The sequence below is a fragment of the Vanellus vanellus genome (genome assembly GCF_965231255.1).
Source record: "Vanellus vanellus genome assembly, chromosome: 1".
Lineage (NCBI taxonomy): Eukaryota > Metazoa > Chordata > Aves > Charadriiformes > Charadriidae > Vanellus > Vanellus vanellus.
This window is the reverse complement of record NC_138905.1, coordinates 54383059-54407239: the sequence shown is the minus strand read 5'-3', so window position 1 is coordinate 54407239 and position 24181 is coordinate 54383059. Positions and strand designations below refer to the sequence as shown.

The following is a 24181-nucleotide window of genomic DNA, read 5'->3' as shown; positions in this document are numbered from 1 at the left end:
TTATATCCTTGTATCGGCACCTATCTCAGAGTCTCTTTCTGAACTTGCTTTAACACTGCTTTCCTGTCCAGCAGCTTTCAGTTCATCCATTCTCTTGCCACCAGGTAGTCTTTTGGGGCAAGCGGGGAGATACCGAAACCAAGAGACAGCGCAGTGTCTGGCGCCTATGCCAAACGGAAGATCATAGACCATGGAAATGAGCTGAGAGTTGTCCGCCTCTCCCCTGTAGCTGTTCTTCCATGCCAGGATTCCCCGCTCCTCCTGTGTTCCTGCAACAGCAAAAATGAGATCATTGTGTTTAAACCAGCAGGTGTTACGAGTGTAGGACTACCTGTGTGCTTCACACCCACTTCTCAAATCCCAGCAGACCCAGCACGACATACAGATCCCTTGCACTTAAGCTTTTCTAGCTCCAAAGCTCTTTAGAAAGATTCACAAATGAGCTTCTAGACAATACCCATCCTCCAACATCTTCCAGATAAGCAGTCTTCTCTGCTGCTTTCCACAGGAATCAACTATACCAAGACAGGTTTTCACAAGCCATGGGGCACCCAAGAACTGTTCAAAGGTGGGGTCATACGGTGCTGGGAAAGCAAGGCTGGATGTTTACTGCCCAGATACTGTGGAGTAGAGGAATAAGGTTTAGCTAGCAATTACTAGTCAGCCACGGGCGTTTACCCTAGCCAAGGAATTGCTAAGTGCCTGTAATTGTTGCAGTGGGATAGTCCTTCTTGGGAAAGGGAGTGAGCACACCTGTAAATTCTGCCCGGAGGAGCTGAAGATCAAGGGCTACAAGAAAATTACTGAATCAAAAGGAGATTGGCTTTCCATGAAGCCTGAGACGGTAAAAGAATCTGGTTAACAGAGTGTCCTTCCTGCTCTTTTTCTGTAGCAGAAAAGAGGGTTTCCTCTCCTATTCTTACACCATCCCTCCCCAGCCTCGATGGAAATCAGAGGCTCTTTGCCGTCTGTGAGGGCCAGCTGCAGGTACTATCTCCTATCTTTGGTCATCAGCCTTTCCTACTGCTTTCCACTGCTATGGCACCAGTTCAGCCTCAGTTTTAGCAGCTCTCGTAGGGAGGCATACATTGGCTCCTTCCCCTTCTTGTAGTTGCCTTTCTCTCTCCTTTCAACCAGCAACATGGCTCTAGGCTGGCATTTTCCCTAAAAGGCATTTTCCCTAAAAGGCATTTTTCCCAAATAAACCTTTTCCTTAGACTGGGTTGTTCCTAAAAAATGAGTTAGTTTTTGATAAGCTGCTGTTTTCCAGCCAGAGACCATTTCGGTGATGTCTCCTGTTCCTCACCCCTCTCTGGGCAGAGTGGTCACATGGTTTTTCACGGTTGCTAGCACAACTCCTACCCATACAGCAGTAGTCACGAAGACAAAAAATACTGGGAAACAAACCCTAGGGCGGGCACAAACTAGTAGCTTAGCTCATTTCAGCAAATCCTACCTGGAATGGTGTTATCAAGGATAAACCCCAGGAGTCCGCCCACAAACATGCCAGTGGTGAGAAGCACCTGGATCACCTGGTCCAGCTGGATGATTCCTAGCAGAAAAACAAAGCTTTGGCTATTGGTGCAGAGAGACGCGTGTTTGACCAGCAACACACCCGGAGCCAAGAAGCTGCAAGCGGCACACTTGTTTAGACAAGACTTGCAAATCCCAAAGCAGAGCTTAAGATTTGGCAATGCAAGGGAGATTGGTCTCACTGCCAGGTTCAGACCTACAGTTTTATTCTGCATAATTATTCACTGACCCAGCTGCCGGTGGGCAGGAATTGACTCGTAAATACCTTAAGACCTACATGATATAACACCGAGCAGTTCCCTACAAAAGCATGAGCTTCAGCTCCCAAAGAAATACAGCATGGGAGTTCTCCACAAGTTAATCAGGTGTGATGTTTCTCTGTGAGGGATAATAGGCATGAGCAAGCTCAGTGGCACTGAGCATCTGATAGATCCTCTACAGAGCCTGTGATTTGTGGGCCCCGCTCTTTCAACAACCCACCCAGCATGCCACATACACCTTAGGAGAAGACACTACAGCCTTTGTCATTGGTCACACAAGACACAATGAAAGCCTAACTGTTGAGGACTGGAAATTTCAATAAAGTGAACTTGATGGGATTTCATAGAGGATTCTCCTCTTGCGTTTTGGAAGCACAAAGTTTGACTGTGTATGAGTATGTAAGCAATCTCATTCATTGAGATCTTAATCAGAAGTCAGCCCTGAAGTATTCTCCTGCCCAAAGCCCCGTCCTGGGAATGTGTCCCAAGGACGAGCTCTGCAATCCTTAAGCCTGACAGGAATCTGGCGAGGTGCAGTCACTGATCAAGAGCAGAGATTTCCACACCACAGCTGTGCATCAGAGCCAAGGGAGAGAACAGCCCTCCCAGAAAGAAACAGGCAACAGTCAAAGCACAGGTTTCAGGGTTTTGCCAGGAAAAACTACATTTTAAAACATTCCTCTGGATCAGTCTTTGCTTCAGTTTTATGCTATAGAAAATGCTCCTGATGTAATTTCTTACCTGTTTCCAGCAGTGTACTATTTTTGCTTGCCCAGTTGGGAACCGTGAGGCCAGCAAATACAGAAAATCCAAAGATAAAGATGTTTCTGGAGGAGTTCATATCTGTGTACTGCACAGAGAAATTGTATACATTACATTTACAATTACCTAAATCTGTGCATTACCTCTGTGTTCATGAGACGTGCTCAGATGTAAACACTGCGTGCAGGAGGGAAGCTGCCCTGGTGCTGCTGGGGACGTTAGTGATCCCGCTGCCTGCGGTGCCAGCAAGCCCTGCCCCGACCAGGGAGCCCTCTGCGATTTAGCCCCTCTGGGTACGTGCCCTCATCTTCACCCAAGGAACTTCCAACACAAAGGTTTGCATTTGCTGCAGTAGGGTTATGTCTGCCTCAGCCTGGTAAGAACCTGACTTGAAACCAGAGTCGCCTCCCCCGGGGATGAAACAGCGCTCGCACAGCTGTTACCTGCAAATTGGAAATCCCTACTCCCGTGATAACTCCAAACATCACAAGGAACATGCCTCCGATCACGGGGGTGGGTATGCTGGCAAGCATCGCCCCGACTTTCCCGAAGATGCCGCTCAGGAGCATGATGCAGGCACCAGCAATGATCACCATTCGACTCCCTACCTGGGGCAAGAGGAGAGGAAGAGGAGGCAGTCACGCACTGACCGGCGCAGAGAGGCGAGGGATGGCAGGCTCCGGCACCAACCTGCCGGGCAGGGGTTGCAGCCACCGGTGAGCTGGGATGCTCGCGCTGCACGGGAAGCATTAGCATTTGCACACTCGTAAATATTTATCATGAAAGGCACTCTGAGAGCAATCGCAGATCTGCACCTATTTTACCTGATGTTATCCTCTTTCCTATGTTGTCAGGACTTCAACAGTTTGCTGTTAAACAAAAAATTTATTCTTAAATTGAGAGCACAGTAATCCCCACAGACAGCTTTGCTCTTGCTCCAGGCTAGGAACATCTTGGCAGCCCCACAGGCTGGCACTGCAACCACCCAGTCAACCCACCAGGGTTTGGATTGCCATCTAAAAATGGCTTTTAACTACGTGTCCCACACCAATTCCTCCGTTCCCTGGAGACCAAGATTTGGGACAGCAGAGCTGGCCAAGCTGGCTGCTTCAGTCCCAAGCTCTGGGATCTGATCTATCCTTTCCATGGTCAACAAATGGCTAATAAGAAGTGAGGAAGTCTCTTGGTCTGCCCCTATCTCTCATCTCCCATCTAGCTTCAGGAAAACCATTTTCTTCTCATTTTTTTCCCTGGGAAGAGCCAGCGCGGCCTTTTCTTGTTTGGGCACTACACCAAAGATGGGGTGAAGCACCAAGCCATGCCTTTCATTCAGATCTGTTAGAAAAGAAAAAGAGCATCTGCCAAACAAAGAGATGAAAGAGACATTTACAGACTATGGAAACTAAAAAGAAAAGCAGCGATAATTATTAGACTTTCAATTCATGATACGCCTTGCCACACCAAAACTTGAACAGCTTAAAGATTTACAATGTTCGTGTGTTAGGCATGGAAACTCTGTAATCCTTTGAAAACGTTTTATAATTCAATTACGTATTTTAATCCCTCCCTTTAAATATCTGAAGAATGTCATATTTACAGGAAGGGCTTTTTGTAAATGTTTTCAACAAAAACATTCCCAGCAACTAGTAGTGTCTCTTTTTAAGTATTTCTTAAACATGTCCCTTTAAAATATTTTAAGTCTTACTTGATCATGAAAGATAAATGAAAAAGATTTGGTGGGGAGTTTCAAAATAAAATCATGCGTTGCCTTCAGGTGGGCTTTTTATATTCCTTGGCTTAAAACCTTGGGACACCATTACCATCAAAACTGTAATTTAATAAAAGCCAACAGATCTATTTGTTCCAGAATTAGCATGAAGCTTCAGATTCTTAATTTGCCAAAATGTCGTTACCCAGTACATGGAGTTGGCCTTAAAGGCAAATTAACTAATCCACTGATACCACAACTGTGAGCATATGCTGCTAAAGCCTCTAGTTTAGAGTTTGTTTCAATTATGCCAGGAAAACAAGAAAATCACTTCTCTTTTTTATGGTCAAAAAAACTGCACGGTTTCCTGCGATGTATATGGTGACTCTGAGGTCTTTACCTCCCCTTAAAGTCCTCCTTTTCTTGGAAATGCGAGCTCAGTACTGGCATGCTGGGCTTGATCAAGCATCATAAACATAGGTGCCTGGTGCCATTTAAGATGTTACATCTTGGCAGCTTCTGGCAGCTTCTCCTTTGCCTTATCTGACAGCCCCTGTGGATTTCTGAGATCTCAAAAAAAGATGTTTCAGATTGGTTCTGGACACCTCTGTTTAAGCAGAGGAAACAGGTACTCTGCATTTCCATTTGTTAGGGAAAAACGTGTTTCCCATATAAAAAACATAAAAATGAAATTTGCCTGGTGCTCTCAGCATCCCCACCTATCCCAGCCAGAGTCTGTACGCTGATTTAAGGTTGACTGAGATGAGACTGTGTTTTCTGCTCTCTTAAGTGTGAACAAGGTGAGCAGAGGTGGGATCTAAGGGAAACATCTCTCCTGAATCAGCAAGGATGGCATGTCCACCTGAAGGACTTAGCGTACATGGGGAGAACATGTCCTGTAATCTGATAATTATGAGTCTGGGCACTTCTGCGCTATGCTACATCCTGTACGTGCAATGTATGCAGCAAACTACATGTCAGGAAAGAATGGGCTCAGGCGTACGGTCAGTATGCAAAGAAGTCATTGTGACAAGGTACAGGTGGTGACAGGCTAAACTGGACAACGGGACTCCACGCAGACATCCAGACAGCCCTTGCTGCTGGGAGCAGCTACCTCGGCCAAAGACTAACACTTCAATTTGTGAAAAATAGTTATTGTGAGTAAGGTTTATAAAATCCAGTGAAATAAGCAGTACTATAAAAGTGGGAGCCATAAGTCACATTCTGCATTTGTTTACGGGCTCACAGCTCTGCTGACATGACATTGCTTATTTGACAATGATTTAAAGATGTTGTCCAGTTGGCTGCTGGATGTACCCATCCCCTGGCCATAAAGCTTAGTGAAAATCTTTGATCTGATTGTCAAGCTTATCTCTGGAAGTTTCTTTCCCTTATAAGAGCAATAAAGTACTCAAGGGATTCACAAAACTTTATAGAGAGGTAAAAACATAAAACTTTGCAATCACATTTTATAATCCCAAACAAATAGTCTACCTTTCACATCATTGCCATTCTTGGGTTATAAAAATTGTGAAATTTGAAGCCCTATTAAATATTTTCTTTTTCTTTTGCCCCTCCCCTCTCCTCTCCTCCCCTCTCCTCTCCTCTCCTCTCCTCTCCTCTCCTCTCCTCTCCTCTCCTCTCCTCTCCTCTCCTCTCCTCTCCTCTCCTCTCCTCTCCTCTCCTCTCCTCTCCTCTCCTCTCCTCTCCTCTTTATAAATGTATTTTGGAATACAGATAAACAGACAGAGAGACAGACAGACAGTCTTTGATAAAGACACTCCTCAGGAAGTTTCCAGGTTAGCTCAGATGTAACATACTCTCTTTAGTCTCTCCAAACCCAGGCGCCGTGAGTAACAGCAACACGCACTCGTCCCATATGCAGACCACGAGTGGTGAAGGAGAGTGCTCTTGAGGCAGTCACTACTGTGCCAGGGCACATTTTCGCCACATTCCTTGCAGGACGTGGGCTAAGATCACATTCCAGGTCCAGCACATACCTGTGTGCACCACACTTTTGTAAATACACCCCTAGAGGAAACCCCTCCGGGAGGGCCAGGGCACCGCAGCCACCCCACTGCGGCAAGGCTCACCTTGGTGATGCCCAGGGCCCCCACGTTCTCGCTGTAGGATGTGACCCCATTCCCCGTCCCCCAGGCCCCGGCCAGGAGGCAGCCGATGCCTTCAATCCCGATCCCACGGCTGATGGCGTGCTTTGGCGGCGGCGGGGCCCCGGACAAGCGGGCGCAGGCGTAGTAATCTCCCACGGACTCCAGCATGGAGGAGATCACCCCGGCTAAGATGCCAAATATCCCAGCCAGGCTGACGGTTGGCACTCCCCATTGGCCTGCGAATAAAGAGCTCAGTTGAGGTTGGTGGGGCACGTTTGCCCTGAAATCTATTGCTGGGAGGAAGAACAGCAAGGGTGGTTTTGGGTGTTTGCTTGATTTTTGGCATTTCATCTCCCCCAGCTAGCCATAAGCGGAGGTGCGAGCTGGAGCAGGGAGCAGTGAGGCGGAATGGGGAAAGGAGGGGCAGTGGTACCTGGGTAAGGCAGCTGAAACCAGGGAGCCTGGGACAAAACGTCCCCGCGGGTGTCCGTCCGGGCCAGGTGGCCGTAGGTGGTGGGGTCCGTAGGGAGGACATCGGTCACCGTCAGTATGTAGCAGAGCAGCCAGCTCAGGGACAGCCCCAGCAGCACCTGCCCATCACATGCAGCAGCGGGGTCTGGTTAGGGTATGGCCAGGTCTCCTGCACGGTTATGGGGGACAAGGTTTCTCCCTGCCCAAACTTTTCCCTGCACATGGAATGGAGGCAGATGGATGGCAGGGGGTCCTGGTGGCCCTCCCTCCTTTGCTCCCTCCCCATGGTCAGGGCCATGGGCACCTTCTTCCCCTCCGCTCCCTCGCTGCGCGGGCTGTGTGGGGAAGCACAGACTCGGCTGGACACGACTGGAAAGAGCCCAGACAGCCCAGGGGGGGTGAGACCAGTCCCTCTGCCACGATCGCCGGGTCTTCGGGAACTCCAACGTACCGGGAAGATCTGGAAGATGTAGACCGGGGAAAAGTGGCACTTTTTTCCTCTCTGGTAAGACGGCAGCGGCACAGGGACATCTTTCAGGTACTGAGAGAACAGAACTATACAAGCAATAGTCCTAGGAAGAAGGAAAACAAAACCATGAGACGAAGTGGGTGCCCAGCCACCTGCATGTCCCCACACTAACTGAAGACCTGCTGCCCAAGGACCCAGGACTCCAGAGGACCCCAAAAAACAGCCTCTCAGCACCAGAGGGTGCTTCCCCACTCCCACAAGCCTGAGGTGGAACAAGCTTTCCATCATACTCTACCAACAGTTCCTCTGCATTTGCAAAAGCTTTTTTTCCCCCTTTTGTTTCAAGACTTGCGTTCAAGACTGACACCCACCCACTCCCAGATAGCGCATCAGTGAGTATGACACAGTTGCAGGAAGCTTAAAAATGACGCTTGAGTAAAAGAAAGACTGAGAGACATGCAAGGTCCAGGAAAGCTGTCTAGGAAACTGTCCCTGCACCTCTGTGTAATTCAGATACATTGGAAACGCAGGATTTATTGGTTTCCTGCTTTCAGGTTTACCTGTGCTGCTCTGCAAGTGGCAAAAAGCTCCTAAGTGGCAGGGGAGAAGAGAAAGAGGATTTGATATGGCTGTGCAAGTTCCTGTTTTGAAAGAAAAAGCCCATGGTGGGACTGTGGGGCTGCACGTAGTGCCCACAGAGCCCTCCCAGCCAGCGGCGAAGGGGAGACCACAGCCCTCCGGACTGCAAGGGATGCGTGGCGGAGGGGTCCTCCAAGGCAGTGGTGCTCACCTGCACACCCGGGGCTTGTTCTGTTGGAATTGACCACCAGGTGCACCATCCCTCCTGTAGGACACATCTCCTGTGAACAGCAGCACAGCTGGGTGTGCTCACAGCAGGCCCTGTCTGCTCCCCACATGTCTTCCCCCCAGAAAGGGCAACCAGATGATGCTGGAGGTTGCCATATGTGGTGATAGGGCAGGGACTGCCCACCTTGATTGCTGAGCTGGTAGAACACCTTGGACATTTTCCTCCTATGTTAACCAGGCCTCTGAAGGGCTTCTTTTTTTCTACAACAAGTCTAAATTGTAGACATTGAGTGAATTAACCCAGATGATAGGATTTGGTGAGAAATAGATTGCAACAGCTGAAGTGCACTGACCATGCAGGGAAAACTGGTAGTTTTCTATGCGTGGAAAGGTGACGAGCTATGGGTGCAATGTTCACGGGCAGGAAGAATACCAGCAGTGCAAAGGAAACGCTAACCTCACCTCTCTGCAAAGACACACCACAACATACAGCCAAAGGTTATCTATCAATCATAATTCAAAGCACTGAACGACTGGAGGCAGAAAGTCTGAGGAGGAACTGGTTTCCATTCGGGGTTTCTAAAGCTACAGAGCCCAGACAGACTGCGTCAGGGCACGTTTTGTGCATTTGCATTAACAAAGGTGCTCGGCAGCCTTATGAATCACTGCAGAGCCCTCATCTATCTCGGGTGGGTGTCACTGCTTATTATTCAGGTTGTCTGACACATTCCATTAACAAATGCTATTTTCAGCTGCTTATAATTCTGCCTAACTCTACCCATTCAGGATGAAAATTTCCATGGAAAACATCCACCTCAGGCCAAATATTTCTGGAAAAATATATCCCAAACCTATTTCAAAGAGTGATGTTCAGGAAATAGACATAGTATATAGCCTGCATTGAGAAGGTCATTTTGCCTTGAGCAGTCACAGGGCCTGTTTAAGACCCGGAGCAGAAATTTGAGATCTAGTAGAACTTGTTCTTTGGGGTAAAGTATATTGCTCTTTCTCACAAAAATCTGCTCAGGTATGATCAGTCTGTAGCAATGATCATTCATCCCAGATTCCAAGCAGTCAGCAGAAACACCTCAGGCTTTAGCATTTGCAGCCCATAAAGATTCTGAGCCTTCTGAGTACATCCAGGCCTTGCCCAGCAATGAACTGTGTATGCACCATCACCAGGGAGCAAGTGAGCACACGCTAGATCAATTTCTTGAGGCAACTGTGGATATCACCCATCATGGGGGCTCTGGGATGTGGTGGGGCTGAACAGCAGGGCTGAGACCACATGGCTCATGTCTTCCACCTCCTCCATCGCTGCTCACCCTCTTTCCCTAATGACACCCATGGAGCAGGGAGAAGGCAACAAAAGAGGACACAACTGAGACAGCTCAGAGCACAATGGCTCTGAGGGGCTCTGAGGTTGGGCCTAAGGTGTCTCAGTGAGGAAAGAAAGGACTGGGATTTGCAAGAGTAGAAGATGGGGCAGTGATGAACCAGACAAAAAGGGTGACCAAGGTTGAGATCAGGGACACAGGCTGGAAGACTGGGATGCTGTTAATCATAGAATTGTCTAGGTTGGAAGGGACCTCTAAGATCACCAAGTCCAACCATCAACCTAACACTGCCAAAACCACCACTAAAACCATGTCTTTAAGCACCACATCTACCCATTTTTTAAATACCTCCAGGGATGGTGACTCCATCACTTCCCTGGGCAGCACAGTTGGGCAAAGAGATCAAGTGAGAGTCTGAGGTTAGGAACCAGGGGCTGGAGAAAGGAGGCAGAAAAAGGAGATAGTCCAGACAAGGATACAGTTTGAAGGGAGAATTCAGACTGGCTAAGCAAAGGGGCTAGGAGAAGTCACCAGAGCTGCAGAACAGGACTACAAGCCGGAGATGTGGTGGCCAAAACAATGGTGAAAGGAAAGCTGGGTTGCAGGCAGGGTTTGGGATCCTGCAGGGTGCTGGTGGAAGAGACCAGTTAAGGGAGAAACCGGGGGTGGAGAAGAGAGGTGGCTTTTGGGGTATGGGAGGGCAAGTGCAGCAAAGAGATGAGAACAAGAGAGAAGTGGACTGGAGCATGTCGCCACAACAGCATGCTGCCTTCCCAGGGCTGCAGTCAAGCCCGGCCCCTGAGTCTCCAAAGGCAGCTCTGAAAGCACCAGCAAACTGATGGGAGCGCACAGAGAGGACAACAACCTACTCTTGTTGCATGTTATCCCAAGCTGAAGTCTGAATTAGGGATCTGAAGGTGACACATCTGCCGGGGAACCGTGCAGTGGCATTTCTACTTTTTTAATCAATTTCTGAAATGGCAAAGAAATTCTGCCACCAAGCACACTCGTACAGTCACGGACAAGGGCACGCACACAAATATCCTTGAAAGAGCTCTCAGTGCTGCAAAGCAACATGTGCAGGGGTTCTCTGTGGAGAAAACAATTCCTCCTCATGTGAAAACAACACATAAAGCACCAGCTATTTTAACTTGAGGAATACCTAACTCTGAGTGCTCAACTTTGTCATTTTAGGAATGTCTCTTTAACGTAAATAATGGGTGTGTAAGACAGTGTGTGTAGACAACTGTGACGGAGGCTGCCCCCAGAAACCACACAGGAAAGATTTGTTCTCTACTTATGAACTTTGGATTTTCACAAAAATCAGATCTTTTAACTTATTTTGGGGTTTTGCTTTGTTGCTGAGGGCTCTAACCTCCTGGAGGGGTCGAAACTATGCCACGCTGCTGCCTTGCACAAGCCTGCTGCATGTTAGTGCTCAACAAATAACACCTGGAACCCAGGGGAACCCTGCTACAGACTGCGACGCTTGGTTTCATATTAGAGGTAGGCAGGTTGTGTACGCTCAGCTTTCCCACAGGGAAGTGAGGCTTACATGAATGCTATGCCCCAGTGCTGCCCAGCGTTGTCCCCGGCCGAGTTAAAGAGAGGTAGAGCAACCAAGGTGATGGTGGGGGCAATCGTCAGGGGGCCGATGAACCTCATCAGAAATCCGATCAGGCCAGAAAATCCAACGAAGATTTGAAAGCAGGAAGCTACAATGATAGCTCCTTGCACCTGGAAAAATGGAGGGAGAGAACAGAGGTTGAACGGAGCTCCAGCTGTTGAGCTTCTTCTTAATAAGACAGTGCAAAACCAGTGTGAGAGCCAAGCTCAGCCTCCAGCGATGGACTAGCACAGAGGCTTCCCGTTGACTACAGCAAAGCTCAGCTGAGCATTACACATGGGGAAGGACCACCAAAGTACCAGCACACCAACTTCCCCCTTGGCTGATGGATTTAGTCCTCACCAGAGCTAATTCTGTTCTACAGACCCCCTCCTCCCTGTCCTCTCAGGTCTCCCACGCATGCATCAGCTTCCCTGCATCTTCTCTTCCTGCTACCCCAAAACGCAGGGGAAAAGCTCTTGCCCTAGGGGAGCAGGGCCATGGTCTCCACTCATCTCCCATCTGGGAAGGGCTTGGGGCACTTCAGCACACTGGTAGGGCAAGTGGGTCATTACAGCCTCTGTTTTTTTCTGAGTATCGGTTTCCCTCCGGGGACTCATGTATCACCCTGAACTTTCCTATGTTTGACAACCACTGCTAAGTAGCCAGCAATTACATCCTGAAACGACATTTGCTGTTCACGCCAGGTCCAGGAAAGGGACTCAGGGGAGAGGCTGCTCTCTGCCTTCACAGATTTGGTGATAAACCCAGGCTGGGACCTCTGTGGTGCTGAGCACTTTCCCTCCCTGGGCTCCAAAGGGAAGAAAGAGAAACGCAGGGGCCGGGGTGAAGCACCCAGCCTGAAAGGAGAAGGCAACAGTGCCCTTGTGATAGGTTTACATGTACGAGTAGGAAAGGCAGCCTGTGCTGCACAGTGAATCCTTCGTGAGCTTGCAATGCTTCCCAGGTGTTTTGCAAAGCACCCAAACGAATGGATCAACTCGGGCAAATTTAGCCACTTACTCTGATAAGGCAATAGATGTAGAACAAGGCAGCGAGAACCCTGACCTTTCTTCCTCTCTTCTGTCTACCTAAGAATGCACTTTTCTTTAATATTTACAGTAAGTTCTGCCCTTGCATATCTTTTTACTAGGTTTCCTGTGCTTAGACAGGGTCCTTTCCTTGGAAACATCTTCCCTCCCTTCCTCCCTCAAGGCTAACCATGCTTCACAGAGAAGGGATCTGGTTGGACCAGTGGAGACTTTGCAGGGACCAAAGATCCCCTGAGGTCTGCGCCTTCCCTGTTCAGCAGCAGCGAAGCATCTGATTTCCTAATGGAGATTAGATGCTCAGGAAGCTGCAACAGGGTGAGGGCCAAGGTCCATTGGGGATGGTGGGTTCTCCAGCGCTGATGGCCCTGCCATGGTCAGGTGCTTTTCTGAAAGCAAATAGCCCTGATACAGAGCAGGTGCCACTGAAAATGTAATATACCTCTCGCATCCGCGTCTGCCAGACTTCGATGAACTCTGGTGAAGAAGCATTCACCAAGGTAGCATTCTGCGTCCAGGCAGGGCACTTCCACTTGGGGAGAGACAGCATGGCCAGGGTTGGGGTCAGGAACGCAAAAGTGCCTCCTTGAATAATAGGCAACCTGGAAGGAGAGCAGAGGGATGAGCAAGAATGCTAGAAACCTAACTCCATAGGGGTGAGTGAAAGGAAAGTGAAACAAATTTAAAAATCGGTCTGCACATGGCCTCTGGCAGTATCTTTCAGAATGTTCTGGCAGGTCTCCATTACTGACCATGGGTGGGCGTCGCTGCCCATTGCAGTCAAGAGCAACATACCCAGGGGGAAGATCTCAGATTCAAACACTGCCAGTGGAGAGGCTCATCGGTGCTGGAGTCAAACTCTGCTACCCCACATTAAGGAAAAAGTAGTCCTCCTAAGGCGTGATGAGACCATGGAGCTGCACATAGCAAAACAACAACCAAAAGAAAAAGCTGGAGGAGGGGAGAAGACCAAGGAAGAAAGATGACAAGACTTAAGGAAAGCTCAGCACTGACCTAGGCCCAAATCTAGCCAATATCCAGTTGCTTGCTCTGTCCCATTCAGCTGCCTTCATTTTCTTCACAACCTGCTCATGAATCATAGAATTATAGAATGGTTTAGGTTGGAAGGCACCTTGAAGATCATCTAGTTCCAACCCCCCTGCCATGGGCAGGGACACCTCCCACTAGACCAGGTTGCTCAAAGCCCCGTCCAGCCTGGCCTTAAACACCTCCAGGGATGGGACATCCACAACTTTTCTGGGCAACCTGTTCCAGTGCCTCACCACCCTCAGAGTGAAACACAAAGAGATGCACTGGGTACTCCCCATGTCACAACCATCCTCAGGCTGAGGGCAGTGGGAAATGTAACTTGGCTTTTAGTACAGTTTTTTAAAGCTATTGACTCTGCTCTGTTTCCACCGACACTGGAAAGGAGACCTGCATGGACAGGGCTGAGCACGCTGGCTGGGCGAGACCTCAGCTCTCCAACTGTTGTCTCATAGTTAGAAACTTAGCCATTTTTTGTTAGGTAACACCCCCACAACCCTCACTCTGGAAACCCCTCAGGCTAGCAAGGAGCTCCACCTCCAGAAGCGCTCAGCACTGGCTTCATACGGAGCTTTGTACAGTGGAGCCGGTGCTCCTGTGAGCTACACCAGCCTCTTCTCCTTCCACGCAGGGAGAAATGGAAACAGAACAGAATGGAAGCCACCACAGGCATTAAGCCCCCATAGCAGTGCAAGCTGTTCTGGCTGTTCCTCTAGTGGGCTTGAAAAACCCAAAGCTACCTGAGGGCGCAGGCTGGCACAGCAGCTCTGAACAAGCTGAGGGAAACCTCTGAGGTACTTCAGCTTCCTCCATTTAGGAATCGCCCCTGGAAGCAGCTCCCAAAGCAACCTCTACTTGCACCGGGAACTTTCACGGTGCCTGCTCAGAAAAGCAGCAGGGCAGCGAGCCAGGTGAGTGCTTCGGCATGGATTTCCCTGAACCAGAGGCATTTCTAACATTCTCTTGGAAAGCACTGGAAAATAAGAGCTGTAACAGCACCACATCTCTGTCACCTAAAACAAATATTTATACCACTGCAATTACTCATGCCATGCACAACTGAAGAAGTCAGTGCTTTTCCAGCAAGTTATATTTGACTATCAGTCATCCGTGGAGACACTCATTTACGGTGCTCAGCCAAACAAGTTGCAGCCTTCAAAGGATTTTGCTGGGCAAGGCAAAAAAACAAACAAACAAACAAAAAGAAACAGAGAAGGCCCAGTGCCACCACTGTTGAATTAACAATAGATTTATAGCTCCCGCTGCATTGGCCTTCAAGCTATTTCACAGCCGGTGCTGGCATGAGCGGGCTCAGAGCAAACTGGAGTGCCGAAGCAATGCCTACAGGGCATGCTGAGCTCTTTCCAGGGAAAGCTGCAGGTTTAAGGAAGGAAAAGTTATGCTCTGATCATCACTACACGATGTCCAAGCATCTGCTAAGGGGGGCTCACCATAATGGCAAGTGTCTCCCCTCGGGACCCTCTTGGATACTCTGTCCAGTGACCATCTGAGACCCATCTTTGCTTTTTCATGCTGTGTAACACAACCGACCTGCGGGTTGCAGCGGGTTGGGCTTCTGCCTTGGCTACTGTTTCTGGAGGGCTGCTCCCGAACCACACTGGCTCTTGGTGGGAACCTCCCCATTCCTGTGGCCAGTTCCCATCTGTTTGTTCATGTGCCAACATTGTCTTTTAGCCAAAATGGTTTCTCCCTGCCTCATCCCCCCCATTTATCTCCCAGACTAGTTGCAGGCTGCAGCCGTACCCCTCTGAGCTGCTGCTTTGCTGGGCTAACTGGGCCAACCTCTGTAAGATGAACGGTCTCCTCCCCATGCCACATTAACAGACCATCTCCACAGCTCTTCTCCTCTGAATTAGTCTTTCTTAAATGCTCACACTGGGAACAGTGCAGAGCGCTTTGCTGAGGGCTCCTCAGCAAAAATCATCCCCTCCAACTTGTATTTACCACTTTCCTGGCTGTCTTGGTGACTTACAGTTATCAACTACTACAGAGTTTCAGAAATCAGTAAAGGGAGAAAAAAGAAATAATCTGCTTCTAACTGTCTACTCAGGCTTGATTTGCCTCTGGCCGCACCACAGGCTGAGTCCCACCTTTCCACCAGGAATGTCCTCAACGCCTTATAGTTGGGGCCAGCAACAAGGCAATTGCGTCCTCAGCACAGCAAAAGCCATTCAAGCTTATCCTACGGGAACAACTCCTTACCATTTAATTTGATTTGTTGTTCCTCATTTAGCTATTCGGCCATGGGAGAGGTTCCCCACTGCTCTTTCACCCCCAACTAACAGCGAGCAGGGGACGTCACAGCTCTCAGGTATTCACCGAGGCGTTTGGGGGTTGCCTGGGAGGACTCCAGCCTGAATCGAACCAGCAGCCACAGCCACAGCCGTGTACCCCAGCCTGAATTTAACCAAACTGAGAAGAACCAGATTCTCTCTTTTTCATGGCCAGGGTGTCCCCCCTCCTCCACTAATCCTGTAGCAATGTAGGACAAGGGGAGCACCCACCGGGGAGAGGTCTGCCTACAGCCACTTTTTAAGACAGACAGAGGTGGAAAAGCTGCACCAGGGAAAGAAACAGTAGTAGTAAAAACATTTTGTGGAGCTAGCAGTTGGCAAGTGATTCGATGGTAAAAGAGTTTTAACAAGGTCCCTCGTATTCAGAAGCCAATTAATGTGTGATTTTTGCCTTTGTTTCAAAGGTAAACGTGGGTTCCCACCATATTGGAGGCAAAAAACAGCCCGTGGAGAGAGAGAGGCAGCCCAGAATTATGACAAGTGGAATAAAAGAAATTTTGCAAGGCCAGCAAAGATACAGGGTCTTTGTGGCAAGGGGGAGTGCTTGTAGTAATGTCTCTTATTATCAGCCTGGAGAAGAGAAGGCTCTGGGGAGACCTTATAGCGGCCTTCCAGTACCTAAAGAGGGCCTACAGGAAAGATGGGGAGGGACTCTTTATCAGGGAGTGTAGTGATAGGACGAGGGGCAATGGTTTTAAACTGAAAGAGGGTAGATTTAGATTAGATGTTAGGAAGAAATTCTTTACTCTGAGGGTTGTGAGACACTGGAACAGGTTGCCCAGAGAAGTTGTGGATGCCCCATCCCCAGAAGTGTTCAAGGCCAGGCTGGATGGGACTCTAAGCAACCTGGTCCAGTGGAAGGTGTCCCTGCCCATGGCAGGGCGGTTGGAACCAGATGATCTTTAAAACCCCTTCCAACTCTAACCATTCTATGATTCTGTGATTAAGTACTTAATTTTCTGGGTAGTGAATGGGAACTCCACGCTCACCTCCTCACCACCTGCTCTTCAATGGCTCAGCAGCACGGAGGATTTACCTTACTTACCTTTGCTTACATTCAGATTGTGCCACGAATCCCAGAGCGTGGGAAGTGGTAGCGCTTAACAGGATATACTGCAGAGCTCCTCCGTGAGTCCCTAAGGGGTGGCAGATGGGCTCCAATTTTTCCCAATTATCCCCTGCCTCGGAGCTTCCTACAGGCTCTGTGCTCCCTTCGTCCTGGGCCCAGATCAGATAGGTCTTGCCTCATCTGGAGGACTGCTGGCATAAGGAGCAAGTGGATACTTGCTTACTACATGTTTCAATGCTTTATTATTTTTGTAGGACAGATTTCTTATAAGCCCAAACAAAAGTGCATCCAGTACCAGGAGATGCAAAATTCAGAACGGCGAGGTAGCCCTGCAAAGTTATCACCTACAGTGATTTCAGGATGCTTTGGCATGTGCCCTGATTGCCCAAAGGTAGCAAGTGACCCTCACTGATAGATAAACTCTACAGCAGACTGGTGGCCGAGTGTGTAGTAAATGCATCTACAAACTGTTTTGTCCTGTGTCCCATTTCTTGCATTTGGCTTACCTGACTCCAAAGAGGACTTGCAGCAGGGTGCAAATCCCTGAGACAAAGAAGATGGTGCTGATCAGGTGGCTCTGGGTGAGGAGGTCGTGCTGGAGGCAAAGCTCTTTGGAGAGGATCAGCGGGATGGCTACGAGACCTCCCATGGCTGTCAGGAAATGCTAGGAGCCACAGAGAAAGACTGGGTGAAGAAGGACACAGAACTGGCTGTATATTATTACCATGTTGTTGAGGGAAATCTAAAAGTAACTCATAGATGTGTGTTTGGGCAGCCCTAGTATTACCCATTCTCTTTTTTGGCAACTTCAGTGCTCTGTTAGGGGCTGTTCCAAAGCACCTACAAGAACTGCAATGCACCTCCACAAGCTTCTCCTGCTTTCCATGCACAAAGACAGTGATCTGGATTCCCCAGGCGACTGTCAGACACACCAGTTTATCCCCAGTACCTGCAGACAAAGCTGTCAGGGCTACTCTTCCAGGAAGGAAGGGACATAGTGAGGTAGGGGGAGAGGTCGATCAGGCATAGTGAGTGCAAATGTTTCAGACCATCTCATTTGCACCACAAAGGATAACATAAAAAGTTGGCAAATTGGAGCCACCCATTCTTTGCTATCAGTAGCTTTTCTCACACAGTGCAATTACAGATAACCATAAAAAATGGATGCCAAAGAATGGAAAAATTAAGCATTGCATTTTTCAGAAGCCACAGACGTATTTCTACAGTGGCCTTCGGTTGATTGCTAAAGGTGAAAATAATTTTTAAAAGTTATTTTTGCTTTAAATATTAACCTTAGTTGTTATTTTTCACCTCAGAGCACAGGACTGCAGTGGTGGGACTGGTGGCACTCAGGAACTCACTGTGCTCATTAGAGTCGTGTTTTATTAAAATCATGATGCAGTTGTGTTTAGGAAACCTTGGTTTAATACACTCTAAATCTGAGATGACTGTTTAAGGAAACAAAGTACAAAACACCCACCAAGCTCCAAGCGCAGTCCATCGTTACCTTAATCACTGTGAGGTCTCTCTTCCCTGAGGCTGCATACCCAGTGTGGCATTGGGTCTCTCAACACACCTGGGCACTGACACCAGCCAAAGCAGCGTTGGCCCTTCTGCTTAGTTTTTATTGCCATGGGAAGGCAGAAGTTCAGAAGCCCTTAGACATTTGGCTACCTTTAGCCGAGGTATCCAACCTGTTCTTATTGATTCCCCAGCCCTGTGACTCTGCCTCCCCATTTGCACTTCAAGGGGCACCGTGTAGCTGTGGGCAGGAGGGTAACAGTCAGTGCTCAGGAGGTGGTGGGAAGGACTTGAGTTCACCGAGATCTAGCTCTACAGCTCCATTCATGCCCAGAGAAGGTGAAGCCCTCCCAAATTCATCCTTTAACCACATTAACCATTAAACTTGCACCCACCCCCAGCCTCCACCTGCTCCTCCGTCCCACCTGAATGCCCAGCAGGATGCACAGGTACCAGGGGGGCACATCCGTGACGGTGTAGGCAAGCTTGCTGCTGCCGTGGCCAGTGCCCCCGCCTCCCTCTGAGTCCCGGGCAGTGCGATCCGGCAAGGAGCAGTAGTGGCTCCCATCTTCACCCTGGCAAACAGGAGAGACCCTTCATTAGCCACAGCCCGGCCCTGCAGGCACCCAGCAGCCGCCTCTCTTGTAGCTGCACTCCATGTCTTGCAGGAATACCTCATACGTAGCTTTCAACAAGGGCAGGATAAAAAGTGAAGAGCAAAGGGGTATATTAAAAAGGAGGTAAAAACACCTATGGAAAATGTTTATATGGACGTGTGTATCTAGACTAGAAGAAACATGAGAGGGTCTCTCAGCCTCAAAGGGACATCTGGACAAAGTGTGTTAGTACCACTACTATCTAACTAAGGATGGAGAAACTGCAACCAGAAGCAAGAAAGAGTGTGCAGTGGGTTAGTTGGTGAAAGCTGCACTGTCCCCTGGTCTCTGTCCCTCCTGGCTGTCCCACCCAAACAGCACTTTTGATAAAATATGCCAGAATAACTTGGCCGCCACTAATTACAGAGTAGAAGCATGTTTTCTGTTTCATTTCTCTGTTTTCTCTTTCCAATCTCCTTACACTCACCCTTAGAAACGTTCTGCCTCGATAAACACACCTGCCCTTTGTCTTACTGGAAAACCTCGCTCCTACGGAGGAACAGGGTGAAACACAGGGACATCAGTGGGTGGGGAAGCCCAGCGTCCATTTCAAAGCAGAGACGAGAGAGCTACTGCAGTGCTGTCCCATCTCAGCCACCTGCCATGGGGAATGGCACCCGGAGGGATGCCCCAGGAAGGTGGTGGGGTCTGAAATAGCTCCCCAGGAAGGCTCGGATCCCCTCCCCAGGGCTCCCCAGGGAGCTGTACGCCTTGCAGAGTTTATTTATACGAAGATGCGTTTTGCCAAGGAAAGCAAAATATTGCTTTGCTTCAGTTGCCACAGTTTTTAAGCTAAGTAAATCGCCTTGGTTGACCGTTCCTCCTTCCAACCCACCCTGACCTCAAGCACACACACACACACACACGCGCACCCACACACATTGCCTGAGCACACGGACACCCCATGTGTGCACACGCACAAACACGCACACACACACATGCACATCCCACCTGTGTGTACACATGCATGTGGTAGAGGGATGCTGCCTGGGAAGCCATAACATTTTCAGCCAAATGCAAAAGCTAATTAAGATCCCAAACCATGTGTTTCATTGACCTTTCTCTAGCCAGTGAGTCCTCGGCACGCTGGCAGCAGAGGGCTTTTCTGGGCCAGGATGCCCTGCTCCATCAGGCAGGGACACAAATCTGCTGTCATGAGAAGCTCAACAAGTTTGTCAGCACCAAACTTCTATTTATCTTTTTTATTGTCCAAGACCTGCTGGAACCTGAGAACACTAAAATGCCCAGCAAAGCAAGGTGGCTGCAATAACACTCATGGCCTACCTACCAATGGAAGACAAACAGAATCACAGAATGGTCAGGGTTGGAAGGGACCTCTGGAGATCATCTAGTCCAACCCCCTGCCAGAGCAGGGTCATCTGCAGCACAGGAAGGAGTCCAGGCAGGTTTTGAATGTCTCCAGAGTGGGAGACTCCACAACCTCTCTGGGCAGCCCGTTCCAGTGCTCTGCCACCCTCAAAGTAAAGAAGTTCCTCCTCATGTTAAGATGGAACTTCCTATGTTTAAGTTTGTGCCCTTTACCTCTTGTCCTATCATGGGGCAGCACTGAAAAAAGACTGTTCCCATCTACCAGACACCCTCCCTTTAAGTATTGATAAGATCCCTCCTTAGTCTTCTTTTCTCCAGACTAAAAAGACCCAAGTCCCTCAGCCTTTCCTCATAAGAAAGATGCTCCAGTCCCCTGATCATCTTTGTAGCCCTTTGCTGTACCCTCTCCAGCAGTTCCCTGTCCTTCTTGAACCAAGGAGCCCAGAACAGCTAATGCTGTGGTCAGGGAGTAGGGATGTAACATTCATGTTACATTCAGCTGTAAATTTTGCAGGTGTGGCAGATTAATCCTGAAGGACTTCTTCACTTGCCTGAAACCTCCAGGTTTCCATTCTCACAGCTGAGTCTCCGAAGTCCCATTTTAGATCACGCTGTTGAAAACGTGCTATGTAATACCTTTTAAACACAATGTATTTATCCAGCCTAGGCAGACTGGGAACATTACAGATACTTCAAAATAGATAGGTGAAGGCAGAGTTAATTCAAACTGAAGTCAGGCATGAACTTCAAGAGCAAAAGGCGTTCCTGAATAACTCCCCGTGGAGACATTTTCATTTCAGAACGAGAAAGCCTGAACCGCGGATTAACAAATGTACAGCAAGGTACTTAAGACTGCCCATGCATGGAGTTATTTGGGGCAGATACTCCTGAATAATACCACAGGCAGATGAATCCTAAACCAGGACAGCAGTAAGATCCTTTCCTTGCATTGCAACTTTTCCCATGTTAACCAGGAGGTGTATTCCAGCCAGGCAGAGCCTGTGCCAGTAACAGCCCCACATGACCATCACATGAATGCCTGAACCTCTCCAGGAGCTGGAGAGGAGCGAGCAGGGTTCAGCGGGAGAAGGATGGAATTGAGATAACAGGATGAGAAAGGACCAGAAGCAATGAGCTCAAATTGAAACACAGTTCCTGTCTTAGCATCAGGAAACACTTTTTCACTGTGAGGGTGACGAAGTACTGTACAGGTTGCTCAGGGAGGTTCTGGAGTCTCCATTCTTAGAGGTATTCAAAAACTGTCTAAACACAATCATGGGCAACTGGGTCTAGGTGACCTTGCTTGAGCAGGGGGATTGGACAAGTTGACCTCCAGAGGTCCCTTCCAACCTCAGCCACTCTGTGATGCTGAGATGCTGGCAGGAGGACAAGGCAGGAGCCGCCCAGAGTGGGAACAGGGAACCACTGCTGGTGGTTCTCAGCCCAGCTGCTCCCACAAACCCAGGGGACCAGGATGACCTCCGTGTGCCTCAGTCTCCAGACAAAGCAGCAGAGCCCTCAACAGCATCTTAAATAAGTGCATCAGGAAGGTTGTCCGAAACCACAGGTAAAAGACTTCTGTCTTCTACCTCCTTTGGGGTGATTCCAACCAGAGGAGGTCACAAGCCTGATCTGCATTATGGCAGAACAGGTAGAAACAGAGACCATTAATAGTGAAAGAAAACTTCTCATTGCCCTGAGCACCTCCCCGCGGCTCTGCCTGCAGCTGGCACATCACCCCCCCTCCTCGCAGCGAGCGCACCAAGGGTTATCTGAGAAATGGGAGACCTGGGCACCAAGAGGCTAAACGCCTCCTCCAAGGTTCCCCAAGTGGGTGACCTGTACCGTGGTACAAAGACGGTGTCAGGACTCCACTCTCACACCTGCTGTCAGACCATAAGCAGCTCTTCTAGTCTCTGATGGAGGTGACCCCTGCCGTGTGGCAGGAAGGGGGTGCCGTGCCCCAGGCCCTTGCCCTGTGGCTGTTACAGCCCGCAGCGTTTCCAGGGCACTGCACACCCCTGAACTCACACATCCTTTACAGCTTTTACCACCCTGCTCTGACCCTACCGGCTGCTCTCCCCTGTCAACTCTCCAACACCTTTTTCCCCCACCTCTCTGCCAATTTACCCCATGAGAAATAAATGCGGAAGACAAAGAAACACACTCTCCGCTAGGCTAAATTTCTATTGCAGTTTTACTAATTAATACATAAAATGCTCTGCCCGGGGACACAGCCACAAGGAGCCACGAGCTTGCTTTCTGCTGAGTGCAGGTACGCTTGCACTGCCATTCATCCACGCTGTCATTTTAGAAATAATGGAGAGAAAAGAAGTGAAAAGGGCACCAGAGAGCAGAAAGTACGCTGAGCCTGCAGCAGCAGCAGGCTGCAGTGAGGAAATCATTCCTCGGATTATTGCCGATAAATGAGCCGAGACAGATGTTTACCACACACCAGCCTTCTTGCAGCCAGTCCGAGCCCCTCGGCTTTCCCTTTCTCCTCCTGTCACAGGGGTCCCAACCGTTTATGCAAGAATTACCCTTCAGAGAGGAGCAGACTCACCACGAAGCCGGGGTTATCTAGCCCGTTGAGCTCTTTGTCTGACGAGGGGGTCATGCCTTCCACTTGCCTTCACCGACTGCCTTGAAAAAGGAAGACCGGTAAGAAGAGGAAAGCCTCCCAAATTGCCACGTGTCCCAGTCAACACAGCCCTGAAGTAAATGGGGTGAGAAGATGCAGAAGCTGGACTTCAGGAGTCAAACCAGCACTCAGTCCTAGCTATTCACGTGAGCCGTGTCGCCGAAGAATTTCCTTTCCCTTGGCTTATATAAGTGACTCCTTTTCTCCAGCTGATTAGAGGACCGGCATTCAAACCAAACTGGAAAGCAGCCCTTCCCAGGGCTGAGTGACTCAGTAACTGATGGCAGAAAAACCTTCCTCCGTAGGTAAGGATGTGAGGAGGTATCAGAGAGGCGAGACATTTCCCTGTTTTCCTGGCACAGCCTTGAAACTTGTTGCTTCGTTATTGATTCAACAGAACTTGCATTTTCTTTGTGGGTTGGGCCTGTTTGAAGAGCTTTGTGCTGATCTTTAGGAAATTCAGTTTCTAGATGGTTTCACTTATTCCGCATGTAAACTGCTGTGTATTCTGGCTTAGGTACAAACGTCATCATCTTGTATGATAATCCTATTACAACATGAAAAGAATGAGGATTTTACTGGGAACCTATTTAAGGCAGGAACCAGTAATCAAGTCATCAGAACATGACACCAGGGAGGTATAAAAGACATAAGAATGAAAAAGGACTACTTCAGGCCATCCGATTATCTCCATGCAGCTAAGGGTCCTAGCTGAATGGTGATCATCAGATGGCCCGAAGCAGAGTTACCCTTCTCATAATAAGTAGCAAACAGTGTTAACGCTCCATCGAGCTGTTCTAGCCACCCCACCCCAGCCCTCCTCAGATTAACTATCTATATAATTTATTTAATGGCTTCCCGAGGCAGTGAACTTCCCAGACCAGCTGCAGAGAGCTCCTGCGGAGAGGGGCATACTATCGCCTTCATAGTGACCACCCACTGGGTACACCTCCTGGTTTCCACTCAAGAAGCAGTGTAACAGAAACTCTGGTCCCTATTTCTCCTGTAGAGCTTTGGTATTCTTAGATCTTCTCTTCAGACCAGGACTGCATTACAAGTTGAGACAACTTTCTCCTAAACATCATCAGTGAAGCTATGAGCTGCTGGACGCCCAAATCTTAAGGTATCAAAATCACCAGATGCTCATGGCTTTGCCAGATCTCCTAGCTGAACTCACATTATATAGGCATCTCCAGTATTTATACTGCATTTCCAGCCCCACTGATCTTGGCATGAGACCACTTTCTTCTGCAAGCTCTAAACGAGGACTCTTTCCCTGGTCAAACTACCCTGGACGCTTTTGCCCTTGACTTTACCAATCCCCACTGCGGAGGGAACAGCACAACCCTCCCTGTTGTACAGACTTACTCATCTCTTCTTATCCAGTGCACTGTATGGCTGCAGTTCATTGCAAATTTACTGTTTCATTGGATATATCGGCGGTGTCCGTTAAGCAATACCAGTGAGGATGCACCACTGCAAGGCTCTTA

At 49.0% G+C, this 24181-nt stretch overlaps 1 protein-coding gene across 1 annotated transcript; it reads right to left on the bottom strand.

Annotated features, from left to right (window-relative positions):
• LOC309676768 (solute carrier family 23 member 1-like) lies at positions 1 to 22667 on the bottom strand (the record flags this gene model as incomplete). The annotated part of the gene is made up of 12 exons (XM_082489397.1): positions 1 to 269; positions 1457 to 1552; positions 2535 to 2643; positions 2999 to 3163; positions 6357 to 6610; positions 6808 to 6964; positions 7297 to 7417; positions 11014 to 11195; positions 12556 to 12715; positions 17051 to 17208; positions 18491 to 18640; positions 22614 to 22667. 12 exons carry the CDS (start codon positions 22665 to 22667, stop codon positions 1 to 3), a joined length of 1875 nt encoding a protein of 624 aa, XP_082345523.1.
• Positions 22668 to 24181: the final 1514 nt, after the last annotated feature.